At 41.5% G+C, this 23,020-nt stretch overlaps 1 protein-coding gene across 6 annotated transcripts in view; it reads right to left on the reverse strand.

The window, feature by feature from the left end:
• The window catches only part of KIF13A (kinesin family member 13A), a 126,317-nt gene extending 103,718 nt beyond the window's left edge, over positions 1-22,599 (reverse strand). For 2 of the 6 annotated variants that reach the window (XM_083824047.1, XM_083824046.1), the window contains exons 1-2: positions 22,215-22,586; positions 21,924-22,014 (exon numbers count right to left, since the gene is read on the reverse strand). In XM_083824047.1, the coding sequence (XP_083680173.1) occupies positions 21,924-22,014; positions 22,215-22,269 (146 nt within the window). In that variant the 5' untranslated portion in view covers positions 22,270-22,586. Of the gene's footprint in view, positions 1-21,923; positions 22,015-22,214 lie in introns of all 6 variants that reach the window. The other 4 variants (XM_083824050.1, XM_083824048.1, XR_014579670.1 and 1 more) reach the window with 3 other exon arrangements.
• Between the last annotated feature and the right edge of the window lie 421 nt (positions 22,600-23,020).

Consider the following 23,020-nt stretch of genomic DNA (forward strand, 5'->3'; position numbering starts at 1 on the left):
TACAAAAGACTGAAGATTTAGAAAGAGCACAAAGCATGGCTGCAGGCAGCCTACTTTCTCGTGTTTTAGAATCAAAAAATAAAATCCAAACCCAACACACACGGATGCATTTATTCAGAGAACACATTTCAAATGTTTCGACGTGAACTACTTTTTTTCCAAACCAATTCCTGAATTCCTGAGAAGCTTCTAAAAGCTGTCCACTCTTCATTATTGTGAATTACTTCCATAATCTCTGAAAACCATGCTAAGGGATTTACAGCAATCTTCCCTTCCCGGTAGGAACCAGTGTCTTCTGACCCAATTCCAACTAAATCACCTCATCTACAACTCAATCTGAATCAGGATTTTTTTCCTCCAATGCTAAAAATTGCCCATTCTATCTGTAATCTCCTGCAGCCCCTACACAAGGCTTTGCCACTATTCTCCACCGCCAGCATGAGCTGATGAACAAGAACATGTTTCCCAACTATTACGTCCCCATTTTCTCCTCCAAATCCATGATGCAGATGATTCTAATTTACTGTAACTGTGCATGCACACTAACCCAATTCATTGCCTCTTGTCCCTTTCTGAACTCTTCATTTCCCTGTCTTTTGAAATATCTATTAATGTTAAGAAAAGCATTTTAATAAATAAGGTTGTCCACAATAACAGGGTTCACAAAAATGTAACATTTTATGCCTCAGAACTTGTTCTTACATTTACTCAATACATTCTTAATAAATTGTAGCAAATTCATTACTTGGGATTTCTATTCAACTCTCCTCCATGTTTACAACAGAGCAGACATTTATCATTGCCCAGTGATGGAAACTATTACTGCCATCTGTGCTGACTCCAGCTGGTATAAGACTAATATAAAATTCCTTTAGCTGCTCTGAGCTGCTTATTCAGCTGGCAGTAATAAAAGTCAAGCTCATTAACAACAGCCTTCCAGAGCAAAGTTTCTGCTTATCTCTGAGAAGCAACTAAGCATCTCCAAGATCCTTTTCACCACTGAAAAAATACAACTCCATTTACTTGGCACCTGCTTTTAATAGCAGTCCCAAGGCTTTACAACTACTTCCTTTTAAAATGTATCTATCAACCTTGCTCAAATTATTTAGAAAATGAAAAGCAGCTACATCAAGGCAATAAGCTGCTTCCTGTATACAAGCTGAAATACATTTCTAAGGTCAGAGGCAACACTTCAAGAGGCGGTCAGATAATGAGCACCTCCAAAGCAAGTATTCGGGAAACAGATTTGTGCAACTCAAACAAAGCTTAACTAAGCACTGATGATAATTTTACACAGCCTTTAATTTTTTCAAACAGACAAGAAACATGGACTGTTATTAAACATGTTATAAGCATATGTAACTGAAGCATACTGTTATCTTAGACACACCGGGCAATTTTATGTTCTCCGTCTTGCAAATTGCACAACTCGGGGAATATGACTGAGATACTAAAAACGGAATTTAACCATAGTTTAAGAGAGCTTTCTATCCTCCCTTCTCATTGAAGTTACAGTGTTACTGAAGGCATTAGTAACCACCAAATGAAGGAAACAACTTCAACAACTTCATTGAGGATGTGCAGTTTTTTGGTAATTCATTTATTAAATTACCAAATTATTAAATACTGCATATGTGCAGTAGAATTTTTTTTAAACTACTGTTTTTAACAAATACAATTTCTCTTATGGCACATGCAAGAATATTTACTTTTCTTAAAGGAAGATATAGAAAAAAAATGTCTTGCCAAAGGAAAAGGGAGAAAAAGTAACATGAATTTCAATCTCCTGACTAGCTGACCAAACTGATGTTCATTTCTACCATAATTCAGAGTATCACTATCTAACTGAAGACTGAATTAGAAACAGTTATCTTTTGTTATTCCACCTCTAATTCCATTCCAGCACGTGCTACAAAACCTGACTAAAATCTCTCCACTACTCAGGCACACAAAGGAACCATGCAGATTGACTACACCTGCCTGCACACAAGTCAGACAACAAAAGGTAGGAATAAAAAGACCTTCAAAATGCAAAGATTACCCTAGCCCAGACACCTAACCAAAAGTCCTTAATAACATTTAAGGGGTTAACCATCTTTCCATGACTCATCACATCATGTATCAACATGTAACCTGGGGTGTTCCTTCAAAAAAAATCCCCACAAAAGACAGCCAAAGTCATAGCCCCCCCCCCCCCCCCCAACTTTTCCATCCATGACTATCAAGGTGTTGCAAAGAGCACAATGCCACCACAACAGTGAGGGCACCTCCTGTACGCTTCCAGGCTCAGAAGCCCGTAGACTAAAAATGAGATTGCACACCTGGCTAAAAATTTCTCATATATTCAATTGAAGTGTAGGTGCCAAGTCTTATTAGTACGCACAGAAATTCTAGGTAGCTCAAAGGACAAATGAGAGTTAATATTCTACCACTGATAAAGTGCATATCCCATATTAAGGAGCTGCGCACAGGTGATTTATAAATACAGGTGGTTTCCATCTTAATCTACTGTACTGGGTCTAGCTGGGATGGAGTTAACTTTCCCCGCAACTGCCCACACAGTGCTGTGCTCTGCACGTGTAGCTAGAACAGCACCGGTATCACACCTGTGTTGTGTCTGCTGCTGAGCCCTGCCGGCACAGCTTCAAGACCCTCACCAACAACCACCCCATCCTCCCAAACAACCGCTATGCGTATTGAGGCCCTGCTTCCTGGGACGCAGCCGAACGTCGCTCGTTGATGGGAAGTAGAGAATAACAGTATTCTCTTTTCACTTCCATGCAGCCTCTCCCTGTCGTTTTTCCCCTTTAATTAAACTATCCTGATCTCAAAACCTGAGCCTCCACACACGCACACACCAATGTATTGCACTGCCTTCCCCAACCTCCCCTCCTCTGAGGAAGGGGAGCGGGAGCATGGTGTGGAGGAGCTGGCGTTCAGTTGGCTGTCGATGCGAAACCACCACAGTCACGTATATTGTACAGAAGTATATATTGTGTAGAAGTTTCTCTTTTATAAGCTATTGTTTCAGTATGAGTTTAACACAGAACTTTCAGAGGTTTTGTGAGGCTTCACAAGCTCATTCTGCAGGTCAATCTTCTGTTCTCTTTAAAGGCTGAGGAAAAAAGCACGAACATTGCTAATGGAAATAACACTGAACTAGCAACAGAACTTTAAGAAATTCTACAATGCTTTCATGCCCAGTTTTCTTAATGATGTGAAATCCTCTTGTGAATGGTCATTAACTTTATCTTCTTTCTCGCCTACCTATTTCTTAACAAAGTCTCCTGATACTGTTCATAATCCCTAACGCTCTCTTCCATCCGTCTACGGCTTCCAAAAAGCAGAACTTCTCTCAGAGCAGTCAACTCTTTTCTGCCTGTACAGTTTTCCAGACTCCCAAGTCATTTCTGATCTTTTCTTTACCATTTCTGATCATTATATTTTAGTAAACTGTACAGTCCAAATACACAAGGCAGGCAAACACCGAAGAAAAAGCTATTGTTAAAAGGTGGTCCTAGTTCATAGGCATGGACAACAACAAAAAGGGAAAGGTTAATTAACCATCTTATCTGATAATTGCAGCCTAGATTATTGTTGTACATATGTTTAATTTTACTACTTGTACTCAGTAATTGAGTACTCTTCCACTGAAATTCTGCCTACTGTCATATTTAAATATGCATATCAAATTCTCAACACCACTAATTCACTAATATTCTGAGAGCAGAGACCTATGAATACGAAAAGCATCAAAATTCAGTTCAAATCTTCTGCTTTCTACAAACTCCTTTACTTACATCCATCAGTTTCCTTTATTATTTCATTTATGAAACTGCCTATTTGCAACTCCAAGCAGATCGATTATCTTGTGCATGGGCTTCCGCTCATAACTCCTCCACATTGCTCAGGTTTCTGCTCCTTGTGTTCCCCACCTCCCAATATCATTACTGTAATTCAGTCACTCATTCAGTAATTGTGCCACACTGTCCACAGTAGGAATCTCTACGGAAGACCGGTAATTTGAATGACTTGCTTTATCACTTCAGGAAACTTCCAAAAATAGTTTTTCTATAGCTCCAATTTCCCATTGAGTATCAAACAGTTTAAGAATATAAGGTGCTGCACCATTTGTGCAGAATATTATAATCCATGGATGAATTATTAAAAGTCAAACCCAGCCCTACAAATATGCATGGTTACTGAACTACGTATACTACAACACAGGATTTTTCTATTTCTGAGGCATTTCTGTAAAGCACATAACAGTAATCATGAATGCTTATTTTCTATTTCCTCAGTATAATCATGATAATACAAGTCTAAAATGTCTCATCATGATACATCTCCATTACAGGCAATGGCTTTCGTATTTCTCTTTAAATCTATTGAGAAAACTTTTTTCCAGATTTTTTGTTTAAAATAAACATACTAAACAATTTTGGGACATATGAAGAATAATTTGAGAGGAAAAAGGTATCAGTATTAACATTTTTGTACTCATTGATATTCTGGCAAACAGGCAAAGAAATTCCTTCGCTGACCTTTAAGTTCTATGAACCATATGGTAAACTACTTGAAGCCAGGGTTTGACCTGGGTTTGTTGGAGTTCAAAATATAAACAGTTAAGTCGGGAAATGGTAATGAAAACGTTAACATCCCCTTCAGAGAAGTGACTTACCAGTTACATCCACTTCTGAAATGTTAAGAAACACTATCACACAGCATAAGCAGGTTAATGAAAAAGATGAGTAAAAAACATAACAGTAGTAATGAAAACATAGAAATCAGAAAAACAAAGACATCTAGAAACTAAACGTTTTACTTGCCAGTTAACGACTACCTACTCTGAAATACAAACAAACCTGCTGCCCACGAAGAGAAGCGTGTCTTTTAAAGGAAAAAAAAAATAAGCAAAACTGATTACCTGGCTTCTACAAAGAATCACAGGAATTGTTGCAGAAAATGAAATAGAAACAAAGTAAGAGGAATGAAAACCTCGGGACTACCTCAACCACCAAAGGACAGAAAGCCAAAATTACAACATTAAGTATTCTGATTGGGAGGAAGGCTCCCTTACAGACAGGCCTGACGAATTTAAAGATTCAACACTATGCAAACCTAGTGCTCAATGCATAAAGTGCCTTCAAAGAATATTTCCTTCATAGATATTGTCTCTGCATAATTTATTATATGTTGCATAGTAATGGTTGTAAACAGCCATTAACTTTCTGTATCTCAATACTTTTAATAAGCTTAGACTTAACCAAGTTACCAAGAATCAGCTGAGCCACAGTAGCTGAACAGAGCAGTTGCAAGGCAGCAAAGTTTTCCTGGCTTACAGATATTTAAAGCTCGCATTGCTCACACAACTGTAAAAGAAAAATCAACCTAAAGCAACAATTTAACGTAGTTTGTACATTGCTACTTGTTCCTTTTGTCAACTTTACATTTTAAGTTAAAAATTGATGCACAAAATAGCTTGGAGGCCCAGGCGTCCTTACAGTCACTTGTAAATTAAAAAGCTCCACCTACAGAATCAAAGTTAGCTGGTATCTATTAACAAATAAGTTTTTATACCCATCTTATACTTATTACTATTAACATATTGCAATAAGAGTCACAAAAAAACCCAAGAACAACAACAACCACTTATTGGGTGGACAGCAGATGCATGCCTACCAGAGAAGTCTCCTGAAGCAATTTGTGAACTGCACTCATTCATGACAGAATATAGTATTTTACCTCTGCAGGTGGCCTGGAAAAGAACTACAATAGAGTATGTTCTCCTTCATACTTTTCCAGTGTACTCAGAGGATCTGCACAATGAAAGGATCGTCATTTCTTTGCTGCTTTGACCAACTACTTTAAGTGCTTTGCAATGCTGTACTTCACATTTATTGGTTGTGTGAAGGATATTCTGCTACCTAAGGTATAAATTATTTGGAAAATTTTGAACGTGTTATTTGTTGAATTCCAGCACTCACTCACACATTAATCTGAACTCTAATGCTCAACGTGAAAAGCCATCCACAATACAACTTTCTTCCTCAGGAACAGAGCTTCAGGTCTGATCTGCCATATAAAAAATTAGACTAGAAGAGATATTAAATAACCTTCATTTTCAAAAAAGAAAGCTCACCCATCATAATCTGATTTGTCTCATTAATTACTTGTAATTGAGTGTATCTTTACTGTTCTATGAAGACAGCTGGAACAGTTTGTTCAAGGAGTGGGGAACACAATGAAAAGTGTCCTTCTATCAGCACGAACATGCTCAGAGCCGATCATTCTCATCCACCTTGGAGTTTGCCAGAGAACCGAGTGCTCAGAGACTCTGAAAAGACAACTCTAGAAAAGGGACAGGAAATGTGCTATTTGATGTCTCCCCTTCAAAAACATTAAGTCAAATATTAAAAAGAAGAAGAAGAAAGGAATCTTCTGCTTTTATAAATCAAAACTTGTATACAGCCTAGAGAGACCTCTGTTTAACTTGTTACATTTGAGCGTTAAAATCCTCAGAACTATGAATTTATCAGCTCTGAGAAGGATTTAATATTTTTCAGCCTTAGATACCAAAGCCAACATAAAGAAAAGCATTAAAAACTTATTTGAATTTTCATCTCGAGCCTATTCCACTCCCTAAAAAGCCAGCATTTCACACAAGGATGCCCAGCCCACCTACTACAACTCCTTTCACATGCTGCACCAAACCTCTGCTCATCAATTTATCCCACGTATTGCTCTGCATAAAGACACAGTAATATACTTGAAACAGTCACCAAGCAGATTAACTTAAAGATAGTTTTGCTTTGGAAATGTGACTACCTGAGGCCAACCTCTTCTCTCTCCACAGAGCTTGCCCAGTGACTTTGCACTGACACGTTGCCTTTGGTAGCAAAGTAACAGCTTTGAGTATGAGAAAAGTAAAGGGAAGGGTTGGCAGATCTACTGCTTCCCAACTCACCAACAAGCGTTAAGATCCAAGAGACGCAGCAATGGACAACACAGACACAGCTTATTGACAACTGGAAATAAGGAGATGTAGAATCTGGCCTCCAGAATTCCAGATGACTTATTAAAAACATGATTTTGCATCTTTCCATATCTTAGTGTAGTTTAAGGGCAACAGAAATATATAGACAATATGCAGAGATAATTCATAATTATATATACACACACATGCAGAGATAACACATAATACGTATGAACTAAGCAATTTTGCTACCAAATTCCAGAGAGAGTTTGGTCAAAGACTGCCAATGATCATAACCATCCTCCCAAATTGCCTTGCTAGGCTATGCAACTCTGACACGTACTGATAGCAGACTTCATCACCCAGGAATCTTTACAGAATACACAAGTGGAGACATCCTGAACTCTGACTAGCAGCCTGCACAGTGTACCAGTGTCAGAAAGTAGTTGTTTCCTTAACAAAAAATTTGTTTCTCTCCAGACATCCTTCTACGTTTAAAACACATGTCCAAGCAACATGCAGTATTCTCAATGGAGTTTTACTCAAATAGCCCGAAGTTCATATGCAGCTCAAGTATTTTAAAAATATGATTATTCTTTCCGGAACAATTTCTCCTTTTTTTCCACCCCCCAAAGTCTTCCTTGAATCTTTTTCTCCCTCCTTGGCTTGCAGCCAACAGCATTTATTCCCTCAAAGAGTTTTCTGAGCTGTGATCTCAGACTGCAGAACCAGGTTTACATCCACAATTCATTTTACGAACATTTGTTTACAGAGAGCAGAACACTACTGTATTATTATAGTGAAAGGTATAATTTGTTTGAAATATCTTCCTTCCACTATTACCTGTGAGAATTTTATCCATGTTCCAGGCTTATTGTGTAGACAAAAAGCAGGTACTTATTAGCTCCAGGCACAAATCAAAGCAAAAACTGATGAAAAGACAAGCTAGCTTCTAAAAATAGAGAGGGAGCGTGGACACTTTCACGTGGTGGAGAGCGCCTGACCAGGTACCAAACACATACACAGCCCCGCCTGGATATGGTGCTGGCAGGGTACGGTGAGCAAAGGAGTGCTCCAAGGGGATGGGGGGAGAGTTTCAGAACAGGAGTCTCCATCCCCCTGCAGATTCACTAGGGTCTAGCTGAGCATTTTAGCTCCAGATCTGCAGCAGTGTGCAGAACACACACAGCTGTGTTTCAGAAAAAAAAAGTTTGTTTTTCACTAAGATTCGTCTTCATGCAGCAGAAAAAAAAATCTAAATTAGAAAGCATGATCATGTTACAATAAAATCAAACTAAGCCCTGACAAGTTTCAGAACAGGAGGGATATATTAAGCTATTCATACACAGAAACACAAAGCAGGTGATAACAGCAGAAAAAAAAACAGTCAGTGAGCACTATGAGATAAGTTACTAGTAGAGGAAGAAGAGCACAGAAAGAGAGCTGAGACACAAGCAACACACATGCTGCTGTACCAGCTACAGAAGACTAAAGGTAATCAAAGCTTCCGATTTAGAATAAAAAGCACAGCGCTGCTGGGACTTGCTAACAGCACTCGATCTTTTAACTTGAAAATGCTATCATTTCTGGAGATTTTAAATAATGTATTTAAAGAGCATGGGAGAATGCAGGTAGCATGTCAAGAAGATGAAAGGTAGATGAAAGAGTAAAATTGACAAGAACGGAGAAAGGCACAAACTTATCTATGGACATGCTTGCACAGAAGTGATGAGGTTTACCATAAAGATTAGCTGCATACATTTAAAGAGCCTGAATGCTGATGTGTCAGCCTTGGAAACTGGCCCCAGCCAGGTGCTTGCTAACCCAGAGACCAAAGGACACCATGGCCCATGCTGGCATCTATTCAGAGTCAGGTCAGGACAGAGATCTGGGTTTCTGCACAGGGATATGAAGCGTGCACAAATGATCCTGTACCGCAGTAATACGATGGAAGTTCTCTTTCACAGAGCAGATAGGGAAAAAATATATCCTTTCCTGTCCAGTGCTGTTCCAGGTACTACCAATACCCCGCTTTAAACCTAGCATTCAGCAAAATTAGTACGGTCAATAAGCGTATTTCATTTAAACTGGGAACTTTCACCCTACTTTATTGGAAAGTACACAAACTACTTTGGTTTTAATCTTTAATGAAGTACTTGAAGTTCTCCTTAAAATGTGGATACACACCTTCATAGTCCCACTGAGTCCCACCTGCACTGCGATCTGCAGTCAGCTCTACAACTCCTGCTCCATGCCCGACAACGGGAAAGCCCAGCTAACAGAGGGCACGCTAGGCAGAGCATTGTGGGCACACCCCAAGGCCAAATCAATGCTCATTACCTGAGCACGTGCTCCTTCTGCAAAACATACTAGTAAAACGGTAGCAGAGGCCCACAGTCACCTACTTTTGGCCCTGTCCTACCCCAGCATTGCTTTTGACTGCACCATTGCCACCTCCTCTCATCTCTGAGCTGAGAGGGACAGGCAGGACCAGCCGGTACGGCAGGGTATGGGCAGGCCAGCAGAGCCCTCCTGTATGGAAGCTGCCATCGCCCGAAGCTGCTAGGTACTTGCTGTGAGCACCCAGGCTGCAGGTGTCCAGGGCTGAGGCCGTGCAGGAGCAGGTGAGGCCCTGCAAAACTCCCCAGTTAGCGTCCCACCACACCAAAATGCAGTCCTGCTTCAGGAGCTGCGACTTAGCTCATTACCTCTGCCATAAATAACCCTCAGCCTCAGTGATCTACCCAGAGATCTGCCTGCAGAGTGGCTAGAGGTACACAGTCTAGAAGAAATGAAGTAGAAATACATGCAGTCTATCAAAAAATGTATAAAAGTCTTTAAAGGAGAATGAGAAGTCATATTAAGGAAGAAGACTCAGAATAAGTAGGTCAGTTCGAAATACTGCGTACCCTTTCATACGGCTTTCCACAAGTTTCTGAACTCCAATAAGCACTCCTTTACTTAGTGATCTGAGAAGGCAAATACTACCAGGGTCAGCAGTTTGGGGTTAGTTATACCAGGATGAGAAAGAGAAGAAGCAAAGTAGGTATGCAGCAAAACTGCAAACATATTTCAGGCTTGACAAATAATTAAATTCAAAATTGTTCAAATGAAAGTTATCGCACGAATTTTCAAGCATAGCTTTCCCACTTTGAACATCATCACTAATAAAGTCAGCAGCAGCAGCACTCAATTTTCAGCAATTTTCAACGTAATAAGGATACAGCTGCTTCCTTTTTGCTTAAATAGCTGTTCTACTTCAGAAATGGATAGAGGTTCTGGTGTCTGATTAGCAACTCCAGACCAGTTCAATTTATTTTGATCTACGCCTGCAACCTGAGACACAAAAGTAAAAGAGCAGGACTAGAAAGATATGGTACAGGAGAAGCTGCAGCTAAGGCAAGCATCCCACTTCAAAGGCCCTTAGATTAACAGCACTGAAGCAAAGAACTGATGTGCCTCATATGGAAAAACAGTTGAAGGGAGGGGAAAAAATGTAGTAAAAGTATTTTTAAATGAATCAAGAACTTGCCCCTTTAGGCCTTTAACAGCAAAACAACAAAGCACACAGTGTCCTTTTCTTCTCCATTTATAAGAAAAGTTCTGTAGCAAATCTACAACACACCATCTATTTTGGATATGAAAAAGAACAATAATTATAAAAAATGTTTCAAGTGCATAGTTTTCCACTACTATTTGGAAAAAAAAAAAGTTTCCTAGTCTAATCAAACACTCCCCTTGAGCTTACTCAAATCTGACAATGCTCATTTTCCCACATAACAACTGCATGTTATCACTAACATTGCTATTTTCTTTCAATTATACAAACTGCTGACGAAGTACTCCTCCCTCAAAACTCAGCTCCGCAGTTCCGTATTATAAAATCTCATTACAAGTCTACAAAGAGATGGCATTTACTTTTTTTTTTTTTTTTAATCACTACAAAGGCAGACAGGCAAGAGGTCACTTATGTGAGTACCTTTTCCGAACCACAACAAAGATTCAGCTACCTTCAAAAAAGTGCAGGAATTTCAAATTCCACTTTTAGGACTGTGAGGGAGTTGTTCTGCAACACCCTTCTTTACAACAGATGACAGATTAAGATTGAGCTGGCTTGGAGAGATTTTATAAAACTCATTTTAAACACATTGGTCATGTGCGTGCCAGAGTGTTTCCAAAGCACATTTGAGTGTCTTGCACATGAGCCACGAATTTCTGCCTTATTCAAGTAAATTCTCAAATAGCAATCAATAACATGGGTCAGAGCACGCAGCAGAAGAAACACAGCTCGGAAGACAAATGAGAATCGCACAACACTAAGGGCATTCAGCCAGCAAATCTGCATTTCTGGATCTGGATTTGCATTTCTGCGTTTAAACTAGCACAGAGTGGCAAGATGTCATTCTGTAATGATCAGCTGATACCGAAATTTCAAATGAAGTAACACCGCATCCCTTGAAGCATATGCAAAGCTTCTATCTGTGAGCACTGAAGGCAGTAAGGAGAGATTACACTACAGGCACAAAGCTTGCATACCTTCACTGTTTCTGAAAAAAGCTTCCCTCCCAGAGCCACGTTCGCAAAGCTATTTTAGAGGATGCAGCCCACCCTAAAGAATGGCTAGACAAAAGAGGAGAGATTAGACTGATGTCTATCTAGGCTCAGCACTCATCTTCTATGCCCCGCTGAGCATTTTAAAACAGAACTGGCACAGGCTAACTTCGAACTTTTACTATGGGGGAGTCGGACATTCCCTTCCTTTGACATGCTGCTTCTGACAATAAAAAGGAATCAAGATGTGGAGCTGGGATGCTGAGAGGAACACAACATCTACTGAATTTATTAAAAAAAAAAAGTAATCAATGTAAGGTCTCCTTCAATGGACTGGTAAGACAACACTCAAGTGCTACATCCTCAAAGACATTTTCACTATCTTAGATGGACATATGAGCACTTACTTCATGGCCAGTTTCTGCAGACTCTCAGACGTGATGGACATTTAATTAACAGTAAATAAAAAAAACAGTGTTAAAATGCATGTTACAAATATACACTGAAAATCAGAAATACAACACAAACTTAGCTACGATGTTATAAACACCTCACTAAAAATACAAAGGACTTGGAAGCTCCTGACAAGATCAGTACATGGTAAGCTCTGTCCTGTGTTCAATGGCCTGTTTACAAGAACTGACTTTCCTTTTTGTTTGCAACTTGGATCTCAACCAGAACACACATGAATAACGTAGCGTTTCCTCGCAGAATGCCAGTTTCTCGTACATACTTTCAGCAGGATGGGAGAAAGCTCACAGGATACTTTTGTTTTGGCCTGGTTTCCCCCAATATGTACTTTGTGGAGTTTGTAATACTGTCAGGCACCCAGTTCTGTACCTCTCACCCGCCTTTCGTTATCCTTCCAGTCCTGCTCCCCAAGTATCCTTTCCCTCTATTCTGCTGTGTCAGCAGCCAGTTGGTTAAGGAGCCGTCTTTCGCACTTTCTAATGTTTCAGTTTCCATGCAGATACTGAAGCAGCATTTCTCAAGGACACTCCAACCAAGAATACAGGTACAACTGAGGCTTACTTACACCAGAAGAATGTCAACTATCCAAAACTTTCTCCTTTTTAAATTTAACAGGCAAAGAAAAGGCCAGATTGTTTTCTAGACAGTTTGTTCCAGAATTGCATACCCACTATGGTCGGGGTAAGAAGCTCTGAAATGGCAAAACCTGAGTACTAGGATGATGATCCACAATACACTTCTGACAAAGCTTCCAGAAGCACTTTTTTATACCAATACAGTGCAAAATGCGAGATCACAAACGGTTTCTGCTCTTTTACTCTATTATATAACTGCAAAGTAACCAAACTCAACTACTATTTGCTGAGCATTCAGAGGATACGTGAGTAATATATTAAGCTCTTCAACTGCATGCACCAAATAAAGGAACATTTCTTTATTTTACCAAAAGACCAATTTCTGTTTCAGCCTGATTTCATTAGATGAAGTTATGTGAAAACATATATAAAGTCTAAAGGAAATTCAGGAACATCTCAAAATATGGAATGACGACATGGCATGACAGAAAGGAAACAAGAACTGTATCAAAATGCTCAGGACTTGCATCATTCGGGGAGGGGACACTACCGAACCAACCCAAGTCTGGAGCACTGCAAACTTACATCACACTGCATACGTAAAAGATTCACATCAACAGATACTGACAAAAACTTTCCAAAGCAGACCAGGATGCTTCTCATTCAGGGCCATAAAGTGGCTTTGCCAATAGAAAACTTCCACCAGTTCCACTGAAATGCTCTGTTGGCTTATCTTCAGGAAAAGCTCAGCTACTATAAAACAAGCCTCGGCTTTTGAATCACACAGCAAAACTGAATTTGAAGTAAAAATTCAACAAAGTAAGAACTAGGACGTATTAAAAACCACACAGCAACCGGTGCTGATCACTGTAGAAATCCATTCATTTTGCAGATAAAACCTTCCCTTCTGCCACATTCCTTTAACCTTCAATTCTGAAGGAATCAAATTCGTGAAAGACTTTCTCAGCTACCCTGCACATGATTTGATTTTAATCAGTCAGACAAAAAGTGGAAACCACATGGGAAGCAGTATCAAGTATTCCAGTTTCTTATCAAAGATCTGCTGTTCCTTGTCATCATACAAGAAATATTAAGCAAAACAGACAACTCCACATACGTATACTTAGTACTACAAAAACTATTCCAGTGTCTGAAGAGACAGATGCAGAACTTTAAATTTTCTTCTTCTAGCATAGGGCTTCAATCTCATTGGAGGCTTTTGAATGCTACTTATTTAGGATTGATGTTTGTGTATAAAAAGAGATGGCAGAACAATAAACTACAACTACAAGCTCAATAAACAGGGTATCATGTACACTTTTTATCATTTCATCTGCAAGTCTAAAATGTTCTCTAGAACAACAAATTTTAAGGAAAAATATTTAAATGCTGACAGTTTCAGCAATCTGTTTTTAATATAAAGCACATTACTTGGACAACAGCATACAACGTCTTATGAAGTTCACAATTAACAATGCATCCTGGTAGTTTTTAACATATTGAACGCTATCTTCATAAACATACGCAGAGATAAGCATGCCATTCCAGCCACAGCAGCTGCTTTGATTCACGTTTTTGAAATGCCTACAATTCTTGGAATATACACACACTGCAAAAAGAAGATGCGGTGACGCCACAAATCTCAGGATAACCAGCACCAGCCTACTAGCTCTGCTGCTCCTAAACATGACCAGGCAGCAGCACAGGCTCGGTGGGAGCTAGCTCACAGAACAGAGACCACAAGTATCTTCCCTGTTGCTAGTGAACAATAAGCTTCTGCTGTATCTTCAGCGTCATCATTAACTGTGAAGCTTACCATACACTTACCAGAAGCATACAGAAATGTTTCAGACACCTTTTCACTGCTGGGCTGATACACCTCAAAACAGGTACAGTACAATTAATAAACGCCAAAATATATGCATAGCTTAATCTGTCAAAAGATTAGTTGAGGTATAAGTCTTTGTCCTGAGCTGTAACACTCAAATATCAAATAAGTGACTGCAGGATAATAAAATCATTACTGACTAGGGGCTAATGACATACGATACCCCTATGGAGATCTATGTGAAACAAGAGCACATTTAGGTTACCTTCTAGAGGAAAAGTTACACCTCACAAGTCACTAACTTAACACCTGAGGAAGATGTAGCTGTATTTGGTAAGCATTTACATGCCTGAGGATGCCTCTGCTTAGGATATAACAAAACACCAAATAAAGGTTGAGGCTGATGACTAGGAATTTATTAGTTCAGGAAATGGCTATGAATTTCATTAGACTGATGACCAAGGGCTGCTTTTTCTTTAAAAAATGACAGCTGACTTTTAATCTAAAATAAAACCGTAACTGTAGAAGTTAATTAGCACTAACCAGCACAACAAGCCTTTCATTCACTTTTCTCCAAAACAGTAAATGAAATGAAGGGGCACCCTCCCATGGAATTAAAAACAACTTACCTAACTCTACTGTTCACCAGCACAGATAATCTTGGGCTTATGTCACTGATTTGTGACCCCTGTCAGCAATGCATTTTTCTGACTGAAAATTTGCCGTATGAAGGTCGATCTGCTTGTTGTGCACTTCCTGAGCTCCTCCCTCAGCTCCCAGACATTGTCCACCACACTCAGCAGAAGGATCATGAAACATTACACAAGAAGCTCAAGCTTCAGCAAACCTCAAACTCTGATGCCCAATTTCCTATCAGCATAGAAAGTCACATACTGATGGAACAAGCTCATATGCCTTCAACTATCTCTTGTAAAAAGAGACACAGCAGCATTACTTCCAGGCAACAGCACAACTGTTTTAGTTAACACAGTGCTTCAGGTCTCAAGTTAATTTGCTATCGCGTCCTGCGGTGCAAATCATTGCTCAGTAGGGGCCTTTTCTTTGCACGCTGCACTTACTGAGCACGTACAATTCACCGTCTCCAGACGACACTTTGACACTTCCGTAGCGCCCGCTCCACACTCTGCAGTTGTTAACAGGCATCCTTACAAAACACGAGGAATTAAGCAATTGGAGAACTTATTCAGTTAAGCAACAGAATCTGCACAGCGCTGCTGCAGCAGCTGGCATTTCACTAGAGTAGGCAGTAATTGTTTCCATGAATAGACTCGCACCACGGCCAGGCCAGGCCAAATAAGCAGAGCCACCAGAGGACTTTCCCACCACTGCACACAGCCTTTCCGTGTGGGAGACACGGCAATGCAGCCGGGGGCTGCTGCCCTTCCTGCTACTCAGTTTGCCCCCAGCTTCAGAGAAATAAAGGACTTCAAACATGGTAATGTCTCAGAACCACAGCAGCGACGAGTACTTTTTGTCAGTTTAAAGATTTAGCTCTAATCTTATTACTACAAGTATCGCCACGACGGCTCCGTCGATGACAGATGCCCGCCTGTGCCTGCTGCACTGCGGGCCTGAGACAAGGAAGGAATTCACTTCGTCACCAAAAACATGTGCAAAGATTTGCAGCCCAGTGCCCTGCAGTACATAACCCTGCACGGAACGGATGCTTGTGGGTGCTGCTTCTCTCCAAGCAGGAGGTTGGTGGAGCAGGGACTTTATTAGCACTTGCTGAAGTGCCAGTGCCACTACAATACGTTTACAACTACCACCTAATTTTAAACGTGTCAACTACTACAATTTAAGTCTGAAACTTTACCATACACATATTTAATAAGCATACTAGATGCACAGAGCAAAGGTAATCTTGTAGAGACATTCTTCCTTTGAAAAGAATGTATACCAAGGGGGGCAAAGGAGGTGAAACAAAAGCTTTTCCTTCAGTCCCAATCTCCCCAAAGAAAAGGGCAAACATAAATCCATTTGAAAAGAGCAGCTGTTTTTTTTAAATTCGTAATTTCAATAAACAACACGTTCAAGGTGGACTGAATAGGAATCCAGATCTCAAAAACCATTTCTGGCCGCAATAATAGACAAATGCACACGTACCTGCCCCTTCTAAACACAGAAGCGAAGCGTGTCTAAAAGGCCTGCCAACCTACCTGAGAAATCTTTTTATGTTCTACTGCGTGGGCATTTCTAACATCATAAAACAGACAAAATGGACATGTTCAAGGTGAACCCAGTTTTACTGTATTCTGAGTATTGCTTTTAAGTATAACTGAATAGCAGTCCAGAAGCAGGGAATGTCTACAAAGCAACGATTGCCCAAGCATGGTATTATCAAGAACAGTTTTCCTTCTCTTCGAGCATGTTATTTCTGTTCTGATATACTGCCAGCTACGTACTACTAGCGGCGTACCCACAGTCTCAACAGCATCCAGTGGTAGTTTCCTCTAGCAATGCCTTTTCAAGACCAAAGCACAAGGTCCCAACAGCTGCCTGGATTTTATGAACGTGGCAAGGTAACAGGTGTTCATCATACCCATGGCTCAGTTGACCTTAGAAAGAACCTAGAGCCATGCCACAAATTCATAATCCAAAACACATGGAAAATCCAAAATACGTGGGATTCAGCAAAGAGGAATTTGAAACCAAGTGTTAGAATGGTGGTTTCGTGGAACTGCATCTAGTATCCCACCTGAGGCATGGATGAGTTACCGCAATGCAAAAATGGTTCTGAAATGACATTCGCCAGCCGTACATTTTATCACTCAAACACACCTCTTCGACAAAGATTCAAAGTTAACAATTCACATCCTGAACATTGATGTCGAACAGGAAGCTAACCGAAGAGGTCAAAGTCAGATTGCTTTTACAATTTCCTCTAGACAAAGATAAAGGTTGCTGCCTGCTCTTGTTACACCATCTAGCTCAGGTGAATTCAGAGTATATGCATCAAGGACACGATCTTCTTGATCATGCCTTCAGATACAAAAATAATTAGCAGTTGTCCTGTTTCAGCTTCCCGAAGTTCCAGTTTGAAACAGGGACCATTACCAGAAACGCACATCCTCTCCCTGCAACCGCGCTCCTCTCTCATCTCTGATGCTCTTCGAAGCAACATGTCAAAAAAAAAAAAAAAAAGGCATCACAGTGACCACGTGAAGGACCATCTATTAAAGACCATTCAAAATACTTTTTTCCCCCAAGGTGGGGAGGAGGCAACAGCTGCTTTCTGGAAACAAGAATTTTAGGACAAGCTAACTAGGAATAAAATCTGTGCTTCAGGTCATTATCTTGGGAAGCATCACGACCTACAAGAACTAGATAGGCCCCATACACATACCTGTTCCCAGCTATTTGTTTTACTAAAGAGCTTAAACCTACTCAAAAAAAAAAAAAAAAAAACACCATATATTCTGCCTCTCTGAGTAATTTAAAGATATAAGAGTTTTACCTAAGTATAATTTGGCATTGGGGCTATTTGTCTGTTATCTAAGTAATGACGGCAGAAGATTGAGCAAGCAAGTCCTAAAATAGGTTTAAAAAACAAAAATAAGTCAGACAAAAAAAAAAAAGATACTTTCTGAGCAGAGTGGACTTTAAGTTCAGCTCCACAATCTGATGATTTCTTTCTTATTTTTTGACCCAAGGCCTTTAATAAGGCAAAGTTTGCAGAAGGCTACTGTGCTTTAAGGTAATAAATTGCCCAACAGATGCCTTCTGCTTAGTCAGAACTACAGCTGAAACAGTATTGCAGTTCTACTGTCTCCGTACTTCATTATTTCTGTCAATACAAATCTTTTGTTTACTAACAACGGAAAGATCACGCCATGAACTGTAGTCAGGGAAGCAAAATAAATTTTTCAGATCCTACATGTTTAAAAAGTGTAGCTGAAAGGCAAGGTTGGATGGAGAAAAGCCTGTTTCGACAGTCAAAAGCACAGGTGGCACCTGGCAAAACCTGATTTGTCCTACTAACTAAAAGAATAGCATCTCTAACATCAAGAGAAAGCTTTGACGAACCTAGAGAGGGGCGTGATATTTCCATCGTAAATAATAATTACTCAGATATTTTGAAAGACTGCCTGTAAGCTCATGCTCTAGTTATTTCATAGTTGCAGTTTAATGCTGTACCTTAATGCCAACCAGACACAAACATTTATAGCATGACAGTAAGACGTACACTACTGGTTTTGAAACGATTCAAATTCCTAAGACTATTAGTTGGAATAACTATTTCAGAAAGAAGAGTACTTTGATCAAGGAAATTCAGCTTCCCAGGTGAAGACAGGAAAAATAAAATAAAAAATCACAGGGTTCCCAGAAATACCAGACATTATTTCCTTCCAGGAAGAAAGAGAAATCCACACCAATTTTGGGGGGAAAATGTATGGAAGACCAACAAGGTAACTAAAACAACACAGAAACACACTTAGGCAGACATAAAGGAAACTGATGCTACTAGTAACACTAAAACAAGGGCTAAAGGCATGAAGTGCAACAAATCAACTTCGAAAAATCTTTGCCAGCACCAGAGAATATACCTGATACCAGCTAATGAAAGCTGTTTCTTTCTGAACTGTCTGCTATTACTACAGTCAGTAAAGATTTTCCCGTCTTTCAGACTCAGCTTGTTAGGTTTTACTATGTTTTGTTTTTTCTTCTTTGTTAGTTTAGAATCCTAAAACTGTTTGCCTGTAGGGAATGAAAGGCCTGCTGTTTATAAAAAGATAAAACATTTAATAACAATTACCGTTTTGTAGCTGTGTTTGTTAAGGTACAGATGCTGTGTGGTCTAGCTGTTAGAAGAAGAATTGAGAACCCAGATCTAACTTACACAACACCAATACAAACTAATACAAAAGTGGAAGCTGAACAAGTGACAGCACTGTCTTGGATTTTTGGCATTTTTTGCCACTTGTAAAACTGTCATAACTTGTCTGTCTAAAATCCTTCAGAAGTATCTGTGATAAAATGTAGAGACCTATTAACGGGATGCATCTGAAATTAGACCTAATTTTAAAACTCCTTACAGAATAGGAAAAAATAGTAAAATTTGATCTTCCTAAACTTAAAGTTTGCTTTTGGATGCACAGCACTTTAATAATTATAACAGATATCTAATTTTACTTTAGAAAATTCTGTCAGTACATTGAAAATTACAACTAAGAACACAAAGCAAATAAAGAGCGTGGTCCTGAACACCCCTCTCCCCTCACCCCCCCCCCCCCCCAACAACTACAGTTTCTCTGCTTCAGCTCAATTAAGAAAAGCAGCCCTGGAAACCAACTTTGCTTTAGGAGGCTACTTATTCTAATTCCAAAGCACAGCACAAACTTGTACTTTCATTCCTCTAGAAAAAAAGGAAATCTCCATATAAAAAGAAAAATGTAAAAGAGACTAAACAGAATATTAAAATAATGCAATATAGCACAGAAAGACCAGTTAATCAGCCAACAAGGGAAGTAATTTTTGCAATGACACGGTTGCTCTGAAAGAAAAAATCCAGTTGAGCTATATAAAAACAAGCTACACAAAGAAAACCAAAAATCCATTTGACATCTCTAACCCTGCCAAGGCACCAGTCCAAGTACAAGCAGCAACTACTCAGCAATTCAGAGCCAGTCTATATAGACGTTTTATTTGGGTACACACAGAAGAAGAATAGAATTCATTCTTCATCATGAGAATTAAACTCTATCTTGACGGGAACAAATAAAACAGAAATCAACAGTTTAACACTGAAAAAATTTAGGAACTTCACAAGGCACTAGATGGCCATTAGCCATCTCAACAGTCTACACACAATCTCTGCTATTTAGAAGGTAGCCAAACCATATTTTTGCATCAACGTGAGTTACTTCCGATCAGCATTTCCAATCCTCTCACGTCATGCAGTTGCTTCCTTCTAACACACAAGTTAAACATTCAACAGCCAGCCAAGTTCCACCCTCACAGTGGGCTGGCTGCAAGCAGGGCAGCTATCACCTGCCAACACTGCTATCACTAACGAGGTTGCACACAAGTGTCACAACTCACCCATAAGGCTCTTGGCACACAATCAGAAGCCAATTCAAACTAGGTAAGAGAGTTTATAAATATATATATATATTATTTTTTACAGGTATTAAAGCCAGACAAACACAAAACACAATCTCTCAAAAGTGTCACTGCATAGTCTCCCTGAATACCTGCAGCCAACACGCACAACGTTGCACTTTGTACCTGTCAAATCCACTCACTTTAAAGAGTCGATATTATTCTTAGTACAGCTGCGTTGTGATGGACACCACATAAGCAGTTCAATAAACGTTAGAAAAAGCATACTTCCTAAAATAGTCTCAAGAAAAACAAGATTTTCATTTTTCAGATGGGATGCTAACAGGCACAGAGGCAGCATGACTTGTAGATCGCACAAAGTCTATGAAAGGGAATGGAAACGAGCACAGCTCTTTCAAGACCCAAGCCAACACATTAGCCATAACAATGATTCTGAAGACAATGCAGGTTGGATTTAAGTTAAATTGGCATGATTACTGCTGTATTCCAGTATTTAGATTAACGTGAGAGGGCCTTCGCATCTTGGACATGAAAGAACAGAAAAGGTGTAGACCTTTCCTGCTGGAAAACGATAAAAGCCATGACATTGTCTTTGGAAAAAAAAAAAAAACGCATATCCTCATGCTAATTTTCATAGCTATTACACCCTCAAAGACATTTTTAATAAAACCTTAAGTAGCAAGAATTCGTCCAGATGAAAGTCTCTATAATCATGCAAATGAATTCACACTCCTTGGCATTAAAAATATTTAACAGATCAACCGAGTTGAGCTGTCAACAGGTAATCACAGAGATAAGCAAACAACGTAACTATTCCCCTCGTGCCTCCCCGTCTTTCCCCACACTCCCTCAAAGGAAAGAAATCTTTTCCTGTTCTGATCTATTTTTACAGTCCAGTGCACTGGTATTTTGGACTATTTCCAAGGGTATTCTTTAGCGGGGCATCACAACTAGACGCCAGATTTCCAAATTATTTAAGCGTATTCTCAGACTATTCCACACGACATCACGGAATTAATAAAGGAACTGGTAATTACCAAATGCAAGTATGTTAAAACTCAGCAAACAAAAAATACCATCGCTAGGACAACGTCTGAATTCTGCTTCTTGTTTCCACAAAGGTTACACCGTGTCACCAGCAGCCTGCGCTTAAGGGAAATTCCTGGGAGCAGCAGCGTGCACGGTCAGTGTCCATCCATCCTTACCTAAGCCACGGCTCATTTTTTGAGCATTTACCCAGGAATTGGCTTGCAGGCTCGGGAGGCTAACAGCGAGCTGCACCTCCCTTTGGGCGCCTCCAGCTCCTCGCAGGACACAAAGCTGAGGTCCGGGGGAGCCCTGTGCCCTGCCCGACGGCCGCCCCCTGCCCCTCGCAGACCCCGGTAGGGGGGTCAGGAGCCGGGGGGCAGGGGGGCTGTCTTTTGGCCCCGCTTCTCACCTCTCTCCCTGCTTGGCGTTGGAAGGCGGCGGGTGCAGCACCGTCTGGTTCCCCTCCATCTCCACGATGCACTTGGTGTTCAGCTCCAGCTCTGCAAGGAGAGGCGGCGGGGGGATGGACGGGCGGCCGGGACGCCCCCCGACACCCCCCGGGGGGCTGCTGCTGCCCCCCACACCCCAGGGGGTCGGAAGGGGGCCGGGGGGGGGGGAGCTGAAGGGGGTGAGGGGCGGGGAGGGAGGCGCTTGTTCATCCCCCTGGCCGCAAAGGGGGGCGCGGGGAGGAGCCGGTTACCTCTCCTGTTCATGGGCCGGACCCTGACGGCGACCTTCACCTTGGTGTCCGACATGGTTCCCCCGGGGGGCGGCGGGCGGGCGGGCGGCCCCCCTCAGCGGCACCTCGCAGCCGGGCAGCGCCGCGCACAGCGACCCCGCGCAGCGCCAGCGTCCATGCCGGGGGAGGGAGGAGGAGGAGGAGGAGGAGGGGAGGAGGAGGAGGGAAGAAGGAGGAGGAGGGCCCGGCGGCGGCGGCGCAGCCCCACGGCCGCCTCCCCGCTCAGCTGCGGCCGGCCCCGGCCCTCAGCGAGCCCCCCGCCGCCATTTTCCGCCGCCTCCCGCCCGCAGCGGCCCCGCCGCCGGGCAGCCGCGGAAACACCCGAGCGGCTTCGGCAGAGGGGGCGGGGGGGGGGGGGGTGGCGGAAACACCCGAGCGGCTTCGGCACCGGGGAGGGGGGGTGGCGGAAACACCCGAACGGCTTCGGCAGCCGGGGGGGGGGAGGAGGGGGTTGGCTGCCCCCCTCGGGCAGCCGCCCAGTGAGCATGCGCAACGGGGCCGCGCCTTGCAGTGGCGCTAAAAGGCGGGGAGGTGGCGCTGTGGGGCACGGCGCGCATGCGCGGTGCGGGAGGGGGAAGCCGGGCGGTGCGCTCTGCCCTCACTTTGCCCGCCGTCGCTTGACGCGCGGGGGTGGGGCGCGTCAACGGGCGGCGGGCGACCGTTAAACGGTCAGTGGGTTGCGGGTTCTTCAAGTCTTGCTCTTGTTTTATTTTAACGGCCTGCACTCTTCAAGGGTGTGCTCGCTCCGCAGAGAAAGATGAAAGAAC

The sequence above is a fragment of the Anser anser genome (genome assembly GCF_964211835.1).
Source record: "Anser anser genome assembly, chromosome: 2".
Taxonomy (NCBI): Eukaryota; Metazoa; Chordata; class Aves; order Anseriformes; family Anatidae; genus Anser; species Anser anser.